The sequence below is a fragment of the Etheostoma cragini genome, chromosome 11, assembly GCF_013103735.1.
Source record: "Etheostoma cragini isolate CJK2018 chromosome 11, CSU_Ecrag_1.0, whole genome shotgun sequence".
Taxonomy (NCBI): Eukaryota; Metazoa; Chordata; class Actinopteri; order Perciformes; family Percidae; genus Etheostoma; species Etheostoma cragini.
The window spans coordinates 9448855-9469913 of NC_048417.1; the positions used below are offsets into that span (position 1 = coordinate 9448855).

Here is a 21059-nt window from a genome sequence, read left to right on the forward strand (position 1 = left end):
TCTCTCTCTCTCTCTCTGTCTCTCTCTCTTTCTCTCTCTCTCTCTTACTCTCCCACCCTGCTTCCTGTCTTACTTCATTGTGCTCTTCACACTTCACTCTCTTTCCCTCTTTATTCCCTGCATATTTATTGAAGCCTTGCAATGAACTCTGTTACAATTGTTTGCTACTGACCATTGTGATCGTCCAAACACTAAACCAAATGGCCATCTTATGAAAAAAATGGTAAGTAAATGGACCACACACATGCCACCCTAAACAGGGTATGAGGTATGTATTCACACACACTGTCAAACTTCCTATTCATCACAGCCCATCTAAACAGAGACGGTAAACAGCACATTCATTCATGTATTACTAATAACAGAGGAGGAGCAGGAAAGAAGACAGTGTGAATTTATTACATACGGACAATGCTTTTAAAATCTAATAGATGTAAATTGTTATACATTCTGATATCCAGTTGTATTTTAGAGACAATGATCTAAGATATGCTTTTATTGTCCTATAGGAGAATTTGGTCATGGACAGTCAGGAAAACAAAAATGTTGATGGGAAATATTTACTCAGTGTGGTGTAAATGTACACCTAAAACTGTCACTGAATAGATTAGGATGGCTAAAACAAAGTGCAATGTTTAAACAGAATTTATGGTTCCTATTAACTGTTCTATTGCACAAGGTAAAGTTCCATTTTGTTGCAGCAAATGGAGATTCAAAGGTACTGCTGGAGGAATTAAAGCTAATTAACTCTTCCAGCAAAAGTTAATCTTTGCTGTTTCATTATGCGAGGTGAGCCACAATGTCTGCTCAACACTCTTGTTGTGGAATTGGTTCGAAGCTGTCAAAACCCAAGTCTGTCATGGAACAGACACAATGTGTAAGGAATAGTTGATGTATTTAAAAGCACCAACTTGGTTCTATTTACAGAGTGCACTTAGCCAAAATTGAGTCTTCATATTGTGGTTATAGTAGGATATGCAAGCTTTGTTTACCATATTACTGCAATTGTCCCATTGTTGGCAGTGGCAGTTTTAGTGGGGGGACAAGGGTGGCCAGTGCACCCCTTAACAGTAAGCCACAACCTCCCTCTGGCCCCCCTAACTGTGGCAAATATTTGAATACATTTTTGACTACACCTTAATCCCCAAAGATTAGATATTGTTCAATTGCAGTGATACATCAAATGTCGGTTAACACTGGATGAGTTTTGTTGTGTGTATGTTATATGTGTATCAATACTCTTTTGTAGAACCAAAGCTATGGAGGGTTGGTGGTATGTAACACTTGGTTTGGTTCCCAAACATCGCATGTGTCCCCAGCCTGGCCCCTCCATTTGAACTGGTCTAGAACCACCACTGATTCTTGGCTTAGGGTAATGTTATTGTAGTTGTCTCCATAGGAGCAACCCTTCCCTATGTGTTTCAGGTGCCTGCCTTAATCCGAAGCTTTTCCATCCATAGGTGTGAGGAATGTCTATGGTCACTATAATAATTTACAGTAAAATAGGCCCACACATGTACCTTCTTTTCATTTGAATCACAGCAGCAAGTGAAAGGGTGTGGATTCCCCACTGACTTCCCCCACAGTCAAAAGAAACAGGAAATCAATGCTTCACATTAACCCCTGATAAAGCCGCAGAGCAGTGGGACCCAGCAGGTTGTGCTCCTTGTCGCCCACCACCGACTACAATATGACGTTGAATTAACGGGAGACCAACGGAATACAGCAGGCTTTACTGTAACTTTCCTTTTTGTCCTCTTATTCGGAATTACAGGTACACTGATTTTCCAGAACATACTGTATATTTTGAGCACATTGAAAAATTCCCCAAACAGCCCTGTAATGCTGATTGATTAAGGTTGCTGCATCAATGTAAAATACAGGTAGAAGAGATGCATTAGAAGACTTCCAAGTGTGTACTGCATTATCTTACTAACAAGTGGCCATAGCGCACATCTGAACACTGAAGATTGTCAGTCAGCCTAAGAACAACACTAACATGACCCTTGTGCATTGTTACCTCTAGAAGTAGGCACAGCAGCTGTCTGGCAAAGCTTTACAACAATTTGGGCTTTTTCTTTTTGTTGTCTAGCAATTCTATTGATGAATTAACTTTTAACTAAGTACTTCTCCCTTTCTATAGCTGGATGAAAACTTGCTAGACTTTCTAACTTGACTCTGAATGTGAATTCACCTCACCCTATTGAATTGGATGATATTTACATTTAATACAGTTTACTGTAGAAGTGGCCAGGGGTGTTTTTACATTAACCGCCTGTTGAGATTAAACAGAGCAGCTTTCCAAAAGGTGAGTCATTTGTTCTCCCCTTTTTGGCTGAGAAGCTTTGGGCTGTGTACTTTTGTAGAGTAGTTTAGTGTAATTGTATTACTGATTTTAGCATCAATTTATGTAGCAGTTGAGAAGTTAATGGTCTCACTGCATGTTTCCCCTCATATAGTGAAAACAATGAGTTGGTCTCAATCCACTTATTCTGTTAAGGGTGGGTTTTTACTCCCGCACAAAATTAAAGAACAGAAATAGTCAAAACAATGTTGCCGCCCTTTCACTAGTCTCACTTTGCCAGACCTGCACAGCGCTGTGTAAGCCCTGGTTTCACATTTGTTTCAACAATTGTAACAATTACAAGCAATTGTGGAGAATCACACAATGTCAAGGCCCTTAGAAAACTATTTTCTGAATCAGCTTCTCACTATGAGTAAGTGAATGTTCTATGAACACAAACATGTATGCCAAAGTTAGAATAGTTGCTTATTTTAATTATGAAATTTCTGCAGAGCTGTTCGTTCTGCACTCACTGCTTTAAGTGGGAAGCAGAAGGCATAGTCACGTAATTCATCTGCACCAATCATGATTCAGCTATATTTTAATATATCATTATGCACACACAAGAGGCAGATACTGCATGAGTGACACACAACCAGCCTCTATTCTTTTTTAGCCCTAAAATATACACTTTTGTTCTTAGTGCATCTATTTCCCCCACTTGTACGTACTATCATCAATCATTAGGCTCAAGGGTGCATGACTGGGACAACAAGGGAAAAAAAACCTGGACTTTTGCTTTTGGTTGCACGAGTTTACAAGGTTATCTGAGCTTAATAACAGTATTATGCCAACAATTGGAGGCTCCAAGAAAACTAGCGCAGTGTAACAAATGCAGACACACCGATCCATGGCTTGTTCTATTGAGAGAGACCTGTTCCAGCAATTCTTTATAGGCATGCAGTGCACCTTAATCTCATACACGCACATAAATGTTTACACATACAGTATACATAGCAACATATAGATGAGCACTAGTGCATTAATCACAGGCCACACATACAAAGAACTAACACACATTTACAAGCAGTATTACAAACCAGCATATACTGTACATGAATGTATATAATATGTGCAACACAATAAATGCACAGTGGTTGCTTTTCTTTTCAGGGCTTGTTTAAAGATGTTATCAGATTTGATTGCTGATCACCAGGGTGCATTTACAGCCCTCTTAAGGATGGATTAAGAGATGTAATACACTGGAAATGGCCTTTACACCAAGAGGTGAGGACAGAGTGCAGGCCTGCTACAGTAACCATGGCAACAGGAGTGATTAGGAAGACCAGGTACCTCGTCCGAAGCAGGGCAAATTGGACGTCCCTCGACACTTCTTCAAACTGCTATCCAGCGAAAGGGAGCAGGAAAGAGGATGCTCACACTTCTTCCCAGCCCATTCCTCTTTGCAGTCACACCTGCCACAATTACACTGGCCATGACCTGCCAAGAGGAAAGAAGAAGAGGTGGAAAAGCAGAGAGCTGAAACAAAGTGGTTTTGTACAAGGAACATTTTAATAAGTCTACCGAGGGGAGAAAAACAGCACTGAGCAAAGTTGGGTACACTGGAGAGTTGGATTAGACATGAAGAAAAGAAGGAAAAAGGGGTTGTGTTTAAGGGAGAGAGAGAAAGGGGAGAAAGGAGGGAGGTAGTAGAAATAAACAAGGGGCAGGACACGCTCAAGGTGATAAAATGAGGAGGAATTTAGTGTCGTTTGAATATTGGCTAAACACGCTTTGACTGTTTGCTAGTGGATGACCAGCAATGATTATGCCTGATCTGGTCCGGCGGATAGAGAGAGAGAAACTGAAAGAAAAAATGTAAAACCTTATGAATTGTGTCTGCATTCTCTCAAACAGTGAAATATATACCAAAGGATTGTTAACTATGCACATGCTAGGATGCTAAATACATTACAACAGATAATTGTAACTTTACACATTTTGCAGTTAGATTTTGTTACCTTTTGAAAGAGTCAGGCTAGTTGTTTGCCTGTTTCAAGTCTTTATGATAAACTAAGCTAACCAGCTGCAGGCTCTCATAGACAGTATGAATGTCCATGCTGGCTCGAGGGATATATTTAGCCAAAGTGGTATTGATCTTCCAAACTTTTAGCAAGAAAGCAAACAAGCATGTTTTCCCCAATTTAGAATTACTTCTCCAATGTAAAGACAGCATGCTGACCTGAGCAGAAGTCATCTGTGTATCGGTCGTAGGTTGCATGACAGTTCCTCTCATCACACTCGCAGGTGTCTCCATGAATATCTCCCCAGTCGCCCGAGGGATCTACGTCATAACAGTTACACTCCCCACACACACAGGTCCCTAACACCCACAGCAAACACAACCGCACATACATACATACTGTAAATTCACATTGTATGAATTCTCTCAATTGTTTTCTCAGTTGTACAGTCCAAATACATCAATAATATGAAATGAAAAAATGAAAAAACAATGCTAAATACAATCATATTCTGTGACATGATTAACAGGGAACACGTCTCTGGCACCAATGTGGGTGGAAGGATTTAGTTTTCTAGTTTAGGCTGCAGCCAATGCAGGATAAATAACAGTACTCCTTCTGACTCACTTTATCTTCCTTTATTGATATCTCTGTCTCTTTGTCTCTTTCTCATTTGTTTAACATCTTGGCCAGGACATCAGCCAAGCAGCGGCCAGTGGAAATCCTATTTTCTCTTATCAGCAATGACAGAGCATGGGGAACCCCAGGGGATCCAGGCCAGCTGGCAAGCCAGTGGTCTGTGGCTGGCACATGTCTGGCCCTTGGATTTATTGAGCCGTGCTCTTTTATGTATGCCACAAATGTCACAGCCTACCTTTACCAGAGCAGATTACAGCTCCTGTACTGGTCACTGTTCAAACATGTTCTATACACGCTCTATAAAATCTAAAAAATTAAGACTCTATTAGAGAGTGGTTTCACATGTTTTGTAGCTAAAAAGCAACCTCCTTTTTCACACAAGAGGGGAATCATTCAACTGTGTGCCTCAAGCAACTGTATTGTATAACTGTCTTTGATTCGAAATTGTTTTGATCAAGAAATCCTTCAAAGATGCGTGTATTTAACCCCCAGCATTACATGGCTCACCGGTTAGTTTATTATTAGCTTAAAAGAGGAGGATAGTGAACCTAACAGACGGAGGTGGTTGTCAGTTTGTTAGAATGAAACAGAGTAATCTGTACTGTCAGCCAAATCATTCACTCATTCATGTCAGAGTGTGAGCAGAGTAAGAGACAAAGGTTACTGCTGAGCAAAGTAAGGGAGAGAAAAGAAAGACATTTCTCATTCTCATAGGAAAACCGTTGTGGTGTCTGAGCCATGCTGGATGATGTGTTGATAGGAATCTGCTTGACACTGTTTCTTGATTATTAAAAAGTTTATTTACGTCAAAGAATTCAGCAATCAATTTACAAGCTCTGCAGAAGCTAGGAGAGTCTCTCTGCCAAATTACACTCTGGCTCCCGGATTTTTCATCATGGTTCATATAGGGTCTCTGTTTCTACAACATGTAAAAGAATGCGGGGTAGGGGCCCCACAGCTAGCGTTTCAATCATGGAACCCTGGGGACCTCTTCCACATCTATACAGGGTGATGAAATCAAACCAACCCTGTTATGTAATCATCTTCCTTGATACATCTCCTATAATCACAGGGACTTCTCTTATCGAGAATTGTTTTCATAATCAGTCCCACACTGTCTGACTTTTAACAACTGTGTTGCTCTTGAATGGGGCCAAATGAGGAGTTAATCTACTTTAACATTTGTTTGCAGTGCATTTAGGTGTTTTAAAGTTTACAGTTCATGTGTGTTACATTTTAATGATTGTATCTGTTTTTCATAAAGTTAACATTTACATTAATTTGAAAAATAATGTTTTCCAAACATTACACACATTTCTTTCTTTCTTTCATCTTTCATTCTTTTAGTTTTAAATTATGTGGTATGAATAAGGTTGCATTAGGTACCATCCAGCATGCATACTGTAGATATGATACATTGTGTTGAGATTTCCAGTACATGTTGTCATGTTTGTTCTGCTTCTGCTAAATAGACAGAGTAAGAAAACTAAATCGAAGCTATGAAACCTACATCTCTTTCAGTCTAACAACGTATCAAAAAAGAATCAATGAAGAATTTCATTAATAATAGGTACTTTTGAAAGAATTGGACAACACAGTTAAGCTAATGGAGCAAGCAGAAAAAGGTGTTTAGGTTATGATTAACTGAGATTGACTTTTTTAATTTTTTAATTAAAATATTAAATTTAATTTTAATAACATATTTCCTTTGCGTTTTTCTTCTGGCAGCTATTGGGATTGTAAAGCCTTTGACTGCCCTCTTGTATACTGAAGACGAGTACAATGGTCTACTACACAATGAACACAGTCAATGGTTGTTCATGTTGTGTTAGCTGTGCATTTGACCATGATTCATGGGGCTTTGTTCATGTAGCCTACCATTTAGCCCTACCACTTAGCCAAACCCTCAGCCAGTCCACTGCAATTCATTTTAGAACGCTTTACTGAAATCCCACAGGATCACTTGAGCTCGGTTAGTGAAGCTATTTCTCTGACTGCCTGTCCGCCAACCTCTCATGACTTTCAGTGGAATTTACATGAGTATTTCTTAAACCAGTCTACTTTTGTTCTTCTCTGTTTTTTTCCTCCCTTTGTCACAGCGCTTCGTTTTCAGTTTCAAAGGTGTATGTCAAAAGGGACTCTTTTCATGTATAATTGACTAGTCACATGGCAGAAGACACACTGAACTGGTGTTGTTTTGTCCTACATGCTGAAAACCGTGACAGATCAACAATTTATTGAAATCTTTGTTGAGTATCAATTCCTTTGATTTCTGCCACAGTGTTTCACAACTTCCTTCCTTCACGTCTTTTCCTCCTCCCAAGCTACATTTACATTGCTATGTTTTGTTTCAAAAACAAATATATTTTGCTACGTTTACACCTCACATTCACACTGCTCTGATGTTTTTAGAGCCCCTAAACCGAAGACATTTGATTGGGTCATGCAACTAACAGCACAGTCTCGCATACTGGGCATAAACAGGAGGCAATTAGGTCTAATACTTAGCCCTAATTGCCTCCTGTTTATGCCCAGTATGCGAGAATGTTAATGAGATATTTTGTTTGGGTGTGTTAGTTTAAACAGAGATCAGTTCTTCTACTGCAGCTAAAAACTCTGAAGAGGAGATTGCTTTTGGCTCAAAAATTTTGTTTAAAATTGAAAGCAGCACCAAAGATTATTTTGTACCTTAAATTTTTTTGGCCAAAATGGTTTCAGTGGTTCATCAACTCGTAACAGGGTGAACGGCAGTTCTGCATTTGCTTTTCTGCCCTTTATCGGCTATAACCGCACTATGCAAGTTTGCCAGATTGGGTAGCGGATCTGTAGCTTAAATTAGACAGTGGTAACGAACAATTCCGCTTCCAACCTGTAGGTGGACCAAAGAGGAAAAGTGCTATGGTGATGCTTTAAAAACCAAAACGTATTTGTATTGTAAATGTAGCCTCAATGACCATAGACAACAGAAAGGAAAGGAATCTGATCCCATTTATAGTGTTTGTTTCCTGTTTCCTAGCGACACAATTCAATTGCAAGTGTCACTATTATGAGGTAGACTGTAATGGGTTTGAAGCCGCAGTGACAATTAACAAATTGCAAAACTTCCTTGCCATACTTATCATTTCAGTATGTGCTGCTTTGTGAATTAATGATAATTATCCACACAATGTCTGTTTTTTTGTTTTTTTTCACATATGACATTTTACATGACAGTATCATATTTTAAATTTGATATAATATTCAATCAAAATTCAATCAAAATCATAAAATCATAAAAGAGGACTGTATACTGTGTACTGGCTTTGAAGTGGGTAAACAGACCTCTGTTGCTGCAGATTTTGCCATCTGGTGATGTGCATCTCCGCTTGCTTTCCCATGGGCTGATGTCACACTGGAATTCACATTTGTCTCCATGCCAACCAGCAGCACAGTAGCAGTTTCCACAGTAACACTGGCCGTGGCCTGGAAGCAGAATGCACATGCAACTGATGAATTTACCTTCGTCATTGTCATAGATTGACAAATGGTTAAAACAGATATCTTCATTATCTCCTTCTTAATCATTTAAATCTCAAGTTTCTTGTCATTTCAGAAGACTGTACGGTACACTAATGTAAATGCTGACAATATTGTATTTTTACAGCATATAATTGCCACTATGTGAGACTTCCTTTAAAAAGTAAGTATTTCTGAAAAAGGCCTGATAAGCAAACTTGTTAATTTAAAATAAATGATGAATGGCTAATTAACATTGACAAGCAGGCACTGGAACAATCTGTGAGGAAAAGAATGAGTATGACAATGCAGTCAGCTAGGCGCAACAGTTCAAACTTCAAATTGACCTTCATGAACACGTGAGAATAATATATTTGTTAGGGATCTAAGGTCTCTGTCCATTTTTGGGTGGAGAGTGAGGATGGGAGACAGATAAAGCGAGCCATACCTCCACACACTTCTCCGGTGTCCTCGTCTAGACACTCGCTGTCGTCACACTCACAGAAACGCCCCGTCACCAGACCCCTGTTGTCACACATGCAGCTTCCACAGTGACATGTGCCTATTAAACATACAGTTACAGCTTTAGATACAGTTTAAGTTTTTTTTAGAAAACGTCAAGTTTGTGGATGTGTGTATGTTTAAAGTATGCGGTCGGTTGTGTAAAATTGCACTTCAAGATCTAGAACCCAGCTGGTTTGTGGATGCATTGGAGGTACTGTCTGTGCATTATGTGGCAAATTTCCCAATGGTTTATTACTAGTCTGTAAGTAAATTGCCATCGGATTAAGCTGTTAGTTTTGAACAGCTTAATCCAATGGCAATTTATTTACATAAAAAATGCATTACTGGTACAAAAGCAAAATATTAGAAATGTTATTTTATGTATGTTGTATTTATGTATTTTTGTGTGTGTGGGTCGCAGTACCTCTGTTGGAGCATACCACCCCCTGTGGGTTTTTGCAAAGCTCTTTGCTCTTCTTGCCGGTTAGGTTACACTCCTCCTGGAACTGGCAGGAATCTCCAAACCATCCTTCATCACACTCACACAGTCCACAGTCACAGTAGCCACGGTCTAAAGGGAAACACAACACACCACATGCCGTTTATCAATGCTGCAAAGCATGCCCATTGCCAGTGCTTTAAACCGCTCTACACACAGGGCACACATAAGTGTTATCTTAAATTGCAGATGATGACATTACACTGTCAGGAGAGCACAGGAATTTGAGTTGAAGAATTACTTTGACTCCTTGACTTCAAATCGTTGTAACAGACTCATTGTACTCCCAAGCGACTCTTTTTTAATGCATCCAAAATATCAAACGTCCCCCTTGAGATGCTTAAATGTAAATCTAGTAAGCTGGCAGGAAGTCTTATTTGCAATACTGTCCTATTTGTTACAAACTACTTGGATGATATACTAGCTTCCCCTTCAATCACTGTGAAAACAATGCGTAGTGAGCAATATAAAAAAAAACAGGAGCAATCATTTGATCCAATTGAAGGCTGTTGACAAGTTATTATAAATGTTCCCAATGCATTTAGCAGCAAGGGGCCTTGTACTGTATGTCACACTCAATCATTCTTCCGGCTTGTTCATCATGTAAATGTGGTGTCCTTTTCAAGGGCTATCCATCAGTCATTACAAACAGGCAAGTCCTCTGTCTCTTCTCATTATCGATATGTCTCAGGGGACACTTGGAAACAGGGTCAAGGAAAGAAGAAGATGGAAAGTGAACCTCAAAGAAATCTGCACCACTGAGGCAATACAATTTTGAGGACAAAAAACAGATTTTTAAAGAAATCTCACACTTTAGTATAAGTGTAATATGGCTCTGAGTAGACTGTACTTTCTGCTGGCTGTCCAAAATTTCACATTCTTGCAATGTCGCCACATGTAAATTAGACATAATCTTGTAATCTTGAGATGTCAAACTGCTGGCATTTGAACGCATCACAAGCAGTATACACACCAGAACTAAAGTTGTTTTTACAGTAATTACTGATTCTTGAATCATTGTTACATTAAAAAAAAAATCTACTGGTGACCACCATTATTGCTTCGTGGTTATTTTTTGATTTTTTAATACACACTTAGCACACCTTCATGGAGGTAATGAGAATAGGATTATGAATGTGGACATTTAACATTTAGTTTTGCAGATGGAATCTACCACACAACTGCTTTAAAACAGAATTAGACTGATGTCTCTCCAACTTAATTCAAGGGAATATTTCAAAGTAACTGCCACACACTCGCCCTCATTAATCTCAGCTTGACAAACACTGTGACTTATAAAATTGACCATCTTTGTCTGCTAGGCGTAAGTTTATGTGTGTGGCAAAGTGCCTGTCTGTCGACAGTTTATCTTTCCTGGTGCTTCCTGAGCGGTAATTCTCTGTGGCTTGAGGGTGTCAGGATCCTTCCCACACACCACCAAGGGACACGAGCGACCAGCCAATCAGGCTTTGACCAGTGCCCAGATACATCCAATGGGGGGCGGAAAGAGAAGGGCCATCTGTGGCAGCATCAATCGCAGTAGGTGATGTAGCGTTACCATGATTAACTGATGATGAGGAGAGGATTGTGACTCATGCAAGCAAATGTAAGATTGGGGAAATTAACTTTTTCTGTTTTATGATAAAGAAAGTACAAAAATGAGAGGGAGATAAATGATTGAATATGTTTGTATGGAACATAGCAAATGAGAAATTCTAGTGATTGCCAAAATGAATGTCCTCGCTATGAGCCGAAAACACTACTGTATTACTTACATTTGAGGCAATGTCAGAGCTGTTAAAAAAATATGGTGCAGTTTCAATGATAAGCAACACATTATTGCAAGACATACCACAGAAAATCTAAAAACCTTGTGCTCATTTATTACTTGCATTAGATTTTTTGTCTCCAAATGACATTTCTCAACCTACAGCACTTTGTTTTGATCACATTCTTCATATCATCCTACTCATTTCAGTGAGTGATTGTCCCTCCTTGCTCTCCTCTCCTTGTGGGTTGCGGAGCATGAAACAGCCGCATGTCAGCTTGTGATCTGCAAAAAAGATCTAGGAGACACCTGTCTCAGGTAATAATTCATTATCTGTGTTTGCTGCCATCCCAATGAGCAACTCCTGCTTTTTATCTATCTGTTTTTCACAATTCTTCAATATAAGCATTCATTTTTCAACTTTGTTGACTTCACCCTTTCCCAGGCACGGTAACAGAAATGTAGGGACACTTGTTCCTACAGCAAGGAGTCCTTGGAAGCTGTAATTGCTCCCAATCAAAATGGCCTTTTACTAGTAGACTTGGATAGACTTAAGTGGCTTTTTCTTGTTGCAGCCCACACTGGAAGCATTGGGTGACTCACTACACAGGCACACTTCCCAGCAAAGTAAAAGCACATCAAAATATGTACTAGCAACAAACAAACAAAAATACAGAGATGAACAATTTAATGGGCTGTAATAGCTTAATGACTGCATCCCACTGTGTGTCCCTGTTTTTTTCTCTTTCTCTTTGGGAAATCAAGAGTAATTAGTATTAAACCTATCCTATGCCATTAGTGAGTTAGTTTATATATATAATGTGTTGAAAGTGCATGTGGAGAAATTTGATTTGGAACAGCACTGGATATACTGACTTCTTCAGTGCTGCTGATATTAAAAAAAATAAAAATCCTTGTGGGATCTTCACCGGCTTTGGCAGGGTGCACAGAGGCTGGGGCTGAACCAGAAAAAGGTGCCGAGGCTCTGAAAAGCCATAGCCTGGTAGAGAGAGAGGAAGAGAGGCTAAAATATGTTCTTACACCACCTCAAAACAACCATCTGTCAGGGGGAAATGGGTTTTACGCTCTCATGCTAATGCCTCCCTATTTCAACTGCTCCTTTGAGAGGGTGAGAAGGACACGCATATGATAAAGTCTGCCAGAATCATAAAGTTAAAGATTGTTCTGGATTGCAGACATATTTGGCTTCTAGCTCAATCCGCATTAGTGGTTAAGGGGGATGGTAGCCATTACTAGAGATGCAGAGAGCGGGCTATTGACTTGTGTTTGATCAAACATTGTATGTGCTATTACAAGTGTTGTTGAATCAGCTCTGACTCTTTAACAAACAATTCAAACAAATGAGTCAATATGTTCTTATTATTCTTGATATAATGGTTTAATGCTACTCAACATTGTAACAGCAATTACTAACAAGTTGATTAGACAGTATTTCATTGGTACAAAGCTAGCCTGCAGTGCCCTAGACCTCCCTCTGTGTCTCTAACAATGGAAAAGACCAATAATTGCAGAGAACACATACACCAGAGAAAAACACTTTGCTTGATTCAGTACAGACAGAGTCGGAGAGAGAGAGAGAGAGGGGGGAAACGAGGAAAGGCTGTGAAAGAGCGAATGAAAACACTGCCACGTTGACCGTCATCCATGAAACCAGGGGCGTTATGATTGAAATTACCGGAGGTTATGTTTCTCATGTACTGGAGCTTTTTTTTAATATGGGACAGGCGAGAGAGTGAATAGTACTATTTAAACACAGTTGAAAAAATAAAACAGCAAAGTGAAATGACAGGAAGGTTTTGCACAGCTGGTCAACAGATGTTAGTGCAGGTCATCAATCCATTGCTCTGCAACAATATGGGATGCATCAGAAGGGGGACTAACATGTGAGTGACAGTGTCACTGCATTGCGAATCCTAGAAAATCCACAATTGATCTAGCACTAAAGCTACTAAGGCCAATAACAAGTCCATTAATGTGACATAATTGATTATATGTATCCATATCCTGGAACATTCCACAGTACAAATAATGTGACATAGTGTAGACTTTTTTTCCAGGCACACATCAAAAAGTGAATCATGGTACTGCTTCCATTCCAGCATGCATTACATTAGAACACCATAGGCAGTTCACTATTTTCTTCTGTATTCATGCATAGCATGGAAATGTAGAGCATTTAGTTCACTTGACTTGGATGTGTATTGACTGCAGCCAAAGGAAACCCACGTAACAAAAGAAAAGACCCTAACAACGCCCCACAAAAAGGAACATGATGTTGTTTCAGACTTGTTTAGACACTACATGTAATATATGCAGCTGTGTACTGTTTAAAAACAACATTAAAACCTACATTTAAAAGAAATACGTCTATCAGACCTAAAATTTAAGATGCATCGTTACCAGCTTCTTCATCCAGCTTGACTTGTTGCTCTGTTTGAGAAGATCTTTCTTAGCCTGTGAATGCCATCCAGGGAAAAAGAACATCCCAATGCCAGAAAGACTAATGTTTTTTGAAAGGAAAAACACACAGTTTATCCCTAAGGAGAAAAATCAATTGGATCTTATCAGTGGGCAGTTGTGAAAGGCAGAGATAAGGGAGCCGTTGGGAGAGAAATTGGCTTCAGATCTCAGAGAGCAGACCATGCATGCTGCATGGGCTAGTGAGCAAATGGAAGGAGGTGGCATGATGTGTGTATTCTTCTCAATATGTTTTGAATATGTGGCTGGTGGCACATGGTTCTTACAGTATGACAATGAGCTTGGTCCTGTGTGTGTGTGTGTGTGTGTGTGTGCGTGTGTGCGTGTGTGTGTGTGTGTGTGTGTGTGTGTGTGTGTGTGTGTGTGTGTGTGTGTGTGTGTTAGGGGTGCAATATCGTTAGGGGTGCAACATTGTTATTGCAATATCACGTCCAATATTTTATCAAGGGGTGCAAGATATATCGAATCAATATCGTTATCCAACTATGTTGAAAATATGCAACATTTTGTTTATTTTGTAGGGGGCTGAATACCGTCTGATGGCTGATTGGCTTAGTTGTGTTCGATTTAGAGCTCACTTGAAAATGAAATATAGATTTTAATAATGTTCATGTTTCACAGGCCAGTCAGTGTGCCACTTGCACATGTCCACTACATGACAAGCCCTATGGAGTGTACCACGTGTGTGCATATTCAAAAGAGTGACAGTGTTAGTGAAGAAATCGATAGAGACTACAAAACGGAACAAATCCGAGAAAAGAAAGAAAAGTTGTGTCCTGTTCTCTTTGTTCATTTGTTTTATACTGTCCAACTAGTACTACATGTCTTGTTTTGTAGACATGGTCCTTGTTTATTAATTCATGTTGTACCAGTCCAATATGACAGTTGAAATCAATTGAAATAAACCTTGTGTTGTAAGAAAACTTATTGAATTTGTTATGAATCTATTTTGATGCGGTTTCTTGTACTTTTGTAATTTTGTACATGTTTAAAAAATATCTAAATTACTATTGATCTTGCAATATTCATAACCAATATCACAATGTCATATTTTGTCAATATCATGCAACCCTAGTGTGTGTATGGTTCCATTTCCAGTCTGTGTACCAGTGAGTGAAACCCCGTCATCAGGCTGAAGCATGGCCTCGCTCCCGACTGCTGAGCTCCTCACAGCAACCAACTTGTCTACCCAAGTAAATCACTCCAGCCCTCACGTGCATCCACACACACACACACACACACACACACACACACACACACACACACACACACACACACACACGCACACACACACACACACACACACACACACACACACACACACACACACATACACACACGCATTCATCTCTATTATACCCGTTCTGGGAGCACACATATCTCCATTAAACTCTTGACACTCATAGGCCAGTAACTACAGAGGACACCGGACAAAAAGATGATTGTTATTTTTTTTCAATTTATTTATTAATTCAGGACAATGCACATTGATTAACATGTACAACAGTACATGTAAAATTGCCAGATTGTACCTAATTTCCATCTGAAGTCTAGTGTTCCTTTTCCCTACATCAACTTCCAGGATATCTCATCTTATGAATACCAGGTAGGTCTTGGTAACAGGTTGCAAGCAGTCTTCTTTTACAAAATGTTTATGTTCTGCCTCAGTTGCTAGTTTATTAGGTACACCCACCTAGATAAAAACTAATGCAGTCTAATGAAGTATCCTTGCAATAAATCATAGCTTTGTGAGAGTTATACTATTGAGTTTTTGTTGAAACTGTGTTAAAAGTTGATTTAAATGCATGTGTCATTCTAGTGTACTTTGTGGTGCTGCTGAATTGTATTATGTTATACTAAGATTTTCTTTAAGTAGACTAAATATTGGAAACATCTCTCAGTATAATGTGAAAACATTCAACAGAGCCACAAACTACAGCCCCTAAAAGTACTTTATATGTGAATTAACCCCTTTCCAAAATAGTTTTAAACCTTTTAAACATTTTAAAGCATTGTAGAGCAAAGGGGAACTGCAGGGTTCAATGATAATTCTCTGCACCATGAGCTCTCCCTTTTAAATTACTTGTTGTCATTTGATTTATTGTTAAAACAAAAAATATTGATTATAGTAGATTTAACGAAAGAGCACCATCAACCACTGCCTCTGAGAATGACCATAAAGTTAACTCAACCTAAACTAGTTTCAACAAAACTAATCATTGTAACCTTTGTAAAGGTAAGATTTATTGCAGGCATGATTGTTTTAGACTGCACTTTTCCCTCTTGGTAATACATTACCTTATCTGAGGATTTCCAACCTGCTCAGAAAACTTTGTAAATAAACTAATGCAAAAACACCTTACCAACTATGTTCCTAACTCTTTCCAAAGTAATAGCCTTTTGTTGTAATATATGTGTCTGCAAAATCTGTGCTCGTCTCTGAAAATGAGTGTGCAAAGTGGAAATTATCTCATATGGCAATTTGTCCTTGAGCATGGACACACTCTCAAGTGTTCTTCCTGTGAACTTATAAAATGTCAGGCAACAAGCTGATTTCTAACACAAGCTTGGTAACATACTTGAACCAACCAGCTGTCTCTTACCTAATAAAACCCTTTGAAGTACTGCCAAGGTGATGCAGGCTCTCAAAGACACAATGCTGCACCCATCTGATTTGACAATAAAGTAAGAAACTCTGAATTTACTCCCAAGTCTGTAAAGTACATGTTTCTTTATTTAATATAAAACCAAAGGGATGTTAAAAGCCTCAACAAATCTAATAGGGTTTTAGAACACACCCTTGAGCTCTTTATTCTACCACCTGACTGAAACATCAGCTGGAGAGTCCATTTGCCAAGCTTCTCTGATGTAAACCCAAAGTGAGGACCTCTGCTGCATCACTTACTGACCCATCAGTAACAACCATGTCCAAGTAGGAAAATATGTGAAACCATGTGCCTGACCACTACTTCACAGGAAACTCAGACAGTCAAACTTTCATCAGACAATATGCAAATAAAACAGTATTGTTGCTCATTTGACTCCTTGCTAGAACACCAATCCATCTGATTGTCTTATGTGTGAATGCATTTATCATTATACGCACCATTGCAGGTTTTCCCATTATGTGTAGTACAGACCCAGTCATGGCACTCGCAGCGTGGACCGTAGAACTTCCCTGGATCTGTGGCCTCGCAGATGCAGATGCCGCAGTCACACTTGCCTCTCCCACTGCAGATCTTGCCATCAGGTGTCCGGCAGCGGCGCAGGGATGACTCAGTGGACAGCTTACACACCCCACCCACCTGGCTAGGAAAAAGAAAGGTCAGTTGTTAAACAACTTTGGAAACGTCTGCGGTCAAGGGTCAAGTGGGCTGCCACCTGTGTCTGTTCGTTTGTTTTGTTAAAGACATTTTTTGGCATTTCTGCTTTATTGGACAGAGATAGTGACGATAGTGGGAGAGACATGCAACATGTCATTCCCACATGTTGCAAAAGGCCAGGGGTGGAATCTAACCCTGACTGCTGTGGTGAAGACTCAGACTTGACACATGGTACGTACGCGTTAGCGTGAGCTGCCAGGGCCTAGTGTGCCTGTTTTAAAGACAGAGGACGAAATCTGAGCAAAAATATCTTTGCTCAGACGTGGCAGCAATCCTCCCTGCCTCGGGTGTAATAATGACCTCTTGATGGGAACTTCTGACAAATGGTGTTTAGCTGTGAGGTAGTCGACATCCATGACCTTCCACTTCAGGGATTTCTCCCGTGCCGCTGGACGTTTTGCCAGATGTCCCTGTTTTCGGTCAGATGTCCATCACCTTCCGCTTTCTTTGTGTTGTAATTTGAAACTCTGGTTGATTTATGAGGACTATGGTTAACTGCTCCTCAGATCACTGCAGGGTAAACACGTACACACGTTCCACTGAAACAAGTTTCCTCTACTACTCTAGGCTACTTTGAAGCACTGTGGCTCTGTCTGGTCCTCAATGTCGCCCATGACGATTGTGACTGGTTTAAAGAACTGCCAATAAACCAGAGCCCGTTTTTCTCCAATCCCGGAATGCTGTGTGGACTCGCCAGACCTTCCTCCACAGCGCTGTGGAGGAAGGTCAGCGAAAAGCAAAGCGAGCCTAGCTGTGGGGTGAAGCCAGTTTAATTGCTGTACTTTTCTGTCACCTATCATTCACATACATATCACAAAATTGAACTTCAACGCCCCTTTCATGTGTTGGTATTTCACATTGTGGAGGGAAAAAAAGTCTAAGATGAAGAATAGTGGGAAGAATGTGGGAATGTTCTCAGAGCACTGCCATTCTGTTTGGGTCTACCCCAAAAAAAAAAAAAAATGTTTTGGAAACAAAACAGAATTGGAAAGGTTAAGCTAATAAATAAAATAGGATAGAAACAGCTAACCTTATGTTGCTCACACCAGCCGCTGTTGCCGAGCTTCATTTCTACTCCATGAGATCTCATGGAACTCTGTGTAAGATTTGTTACATTTGGATGCTGTCTGACATTCTTTTTCTAATCCGAGGAGTAGACACATTTTAAACAATCAACAGATCAAATGTTCCTGACACTCCTAGTAAAATTAAATAAAGAATGTGTGTGTTCCATGTGTCATGGTGAGGTTACACATCTTCCATTTCACCCACTGATGGCTTTTTGAAGCTTGACCAGGCTTCTCTGACAGCAGCCCACAGAAGTCTGATGTATCTGCCAATCAGACTGATCTCTTGTCTTTTCCTACAACAACAGGACATTGCGATGACTTGCAGTGGTCAAGTACAACCCAGGCTGTGTCTGAAACTACTCTCTAGTTCACTCACTCATCACTCCCCACTACACTGAATAGTTTACTCAGTAGTGAGCAGTACATTGCAGCATTTTTCTTTGTCAAGCTAAAAATGTGGCAATGCTGACAGTGTCAGACAACAAGTAATGTCCACAGCACTACATCGTTAACCAGATCTGGGTATGTAAACCTTTTTTTATCTGGTACTTATGTTTCAGCAAGAAATCTGTATTTCACCAACTGGTCTCAGAGTCCTTTCTACAGCGAGTGAGGCAATGATGCCCAGGTCTTTAATGCCACACTGAAGAGGGCTGGAATAGAATTGGAATTCTACAAAAATGTTGAGGTTTAAATATACTACATGTACTCTAATTTAGGTGGAGACATCATCATCAGTGGATGAGTGTGGAATGAAATAAAATGTGAAAATATGAGTCACATTATTGGACTTAACCATGCACTGTACATGTATTACGTTTAAGTAAACCCAAATCCTCCATTACTGTGCAAATGCCTCATTACAAAGGATGGTTCAAGTGGTCAAAGGAGGACACACAGAGGCGGCTGTCTCCAACCAGATATAACACTATTTTAATTAAATGTGACACATGTGTACAAACCAATTATTGTACATAGTTTAAATAGGTTGAAGAAGCCAATGTAAATCAGCAAATTAAACATGAGAATGATCTAGTATTTTAGCCCAGCTAAATGTTCAGATGTGGCAACAATCCCGTTTCGCCAGCAGGATGGAATAAACTGATGTAGTTGCATGTACAATGTGTGTGTATGCACAGTGAGCTACCTACAATTTAGCACTGTATGTGTCACATACAAGCAAGGACCAAAGAAAGTTTAGTAATGCAGCCTCACCACTTCTGTTAAAAACTGCTGATGCTGCCTCCCAGATTCTAGTGAAAATATTTGAACACAACACAGCGCATTAAAGCTAATGGCCATCTGACTTACATGCTACGAGACGCTATGAAAGTTGTGTTCCTAATCAAAAAACATAACGAGAAGAGATAGCGAACAGATTCAGGGTTCAGTGATGTGAAAACACCACTGTAGATGTTTAATAGGTTAACTAACATTGTATTGTTCCTGGGGGGCTTGTTTTGTCCCTTAAACTATGGGACCCATGAAGGGACAAAGTGTGAAGAAGAATCAGTGTTATCTATTGTAACCCTAGTTAAACGAGTACAGGTCCCCCAACGTTAACCCTGCCTCTCTAAGAAGAAGTTGATTGGATTGAGCATTGCATGTACATAGAAAATACCATAGCACACATCAGCGGCTTTGCCTGTGTTCTTAGAATTGAGGTTACAAAACCTAACCTTCATTATTGAGTGTTTCACTTGTACTTTTTTTTACACTGTCAAGTTTGACTCTGGTGACATACCTGGCAAACAAACCAGGTAGGAATTGTTTGGATATGCACAAATAAAACGTAGGAAATGTAGGTTTGTCACTACTGCCTGTAAAAAATGCTATTCAATTCTAATTACTCTTTAACATACACAATGTATTCACTACACAGGCACAATGCACCTGCTTGGAGAAAACACCCCCTCTTCTGCCATGTAAAGTTGGAATCTTATAACATTTACAGATCTCCTGACTCTGGCTCTACTGTAAAAGGTCAAGGTAAAGTGTTCATAGTTTGCCAATTCCAGTGATTGATTTTATTTTATACTTTCCATTTTCACACTTGATTCCAATTTAAATGTAATATGTTTAGAGCATTAGGGGTTTAGGTGAAACATTCCTGATTTTATTAGAAAGCACAAAAAGGCATGACATAGTATAGCATACAATTTTACTAATTGCAGTTAAGTTAGGTTTTTGCATGAATGTGTTAACATTACACATGATATTAACACAACTCATGTATTCCTTATTTTAATTTTGTTGGTCGCTTTGGCCTCGCTTCAGCCAAAATTTCACTGAAGCTTCTTGCACCAAACCCACAACCACAAAAGTTGTCACAACATTGTCATGTCATCTGAAGTGTCCAAAATGAAAAGAAATGAATGTATTTAAGTAAAAATACCCTTCATAACTTGGCATGCAGAATGGCAAGTAAAGCAGCATTTAGAAACTGCAAGTGCAAACTGCATGTATAGGCACTCCCAACTTTCCCACATTGTACTCTCCAAATCTTGTCTTTGTCAGCACAACTCTGCACCTCCCTTTTCTTTCTTGCTCTCTAGACTATCCCAAAATAAACAAGAAAAAACAAAGCTGTGTGGAAACTCACCTCACCGATTGTAACAAAGTGTCCTCCACGTTAGAGAGCAGAATCAGAAACAACGGCACCAACATGGACTGTACCAAAATGTCAGTGTGCATGTTTAAATCCCACAGAAACCTGAAGTAAAGTAGCTTGAAGGAATTTCCCAATCTCTCTCTCCTTAAACAGACAGGACAGGAAGAGAGAGTGAGAGGGAAAAGAAAAGGAGAAAAGGAGAGAAAGAGCAGCAGGCTGGCCTGAACTGGCTGGATCCCTTCAGAGGCCAACAGTTCCCTCCATACAAGTGCCTTTGATTAGT

General features: G+C 39.6%; 1 protein-coding gene across 1 annotated transcript in view; it reads right to left on the minus strand.

The window, feature by feature from the left end:
• The window catches only part of itgbl1 (integrin, beta-like 1), a 35540-nt gene extending 14481 nt beyond the window's left edge, over nucleotides 1-21059 (minus strand). Inside the window, exons 1-7 of the mRNA XM_034884983.1 lie at nucleotides 20768-21059; nucleotides 16819-17021; nucleotides 9371-9517; nucleotides 8891-9004; nucleotides 8269-8409; nucleotides 4527-4667; nucleotides 3638-3784 (exon numbers count right to left, since the gene is read on the minus strand). Of these exons, the coding sequence (XP_034740874.1) occupies nucleotides 3638-3784; nucleotides 4527-4667; nucleotides 8269-8409; nucleotides 8891-9004; nucleotides 9371-9517; nucleotides 16819-17021; nucleotides 20768-20859 (985 nt within the window). The 5' untranslated portion in view covers nucleotides 20860-21059. The remainder of the gene's footprint in view (nucleotides 1-3637; nucleotides 3785-4526; nucleotides 4668-8268; nucleotides 8410-8890; nucleotides 9005-9370; nucleotides 9518-16818; nucleotides 17022-20767) is intronic.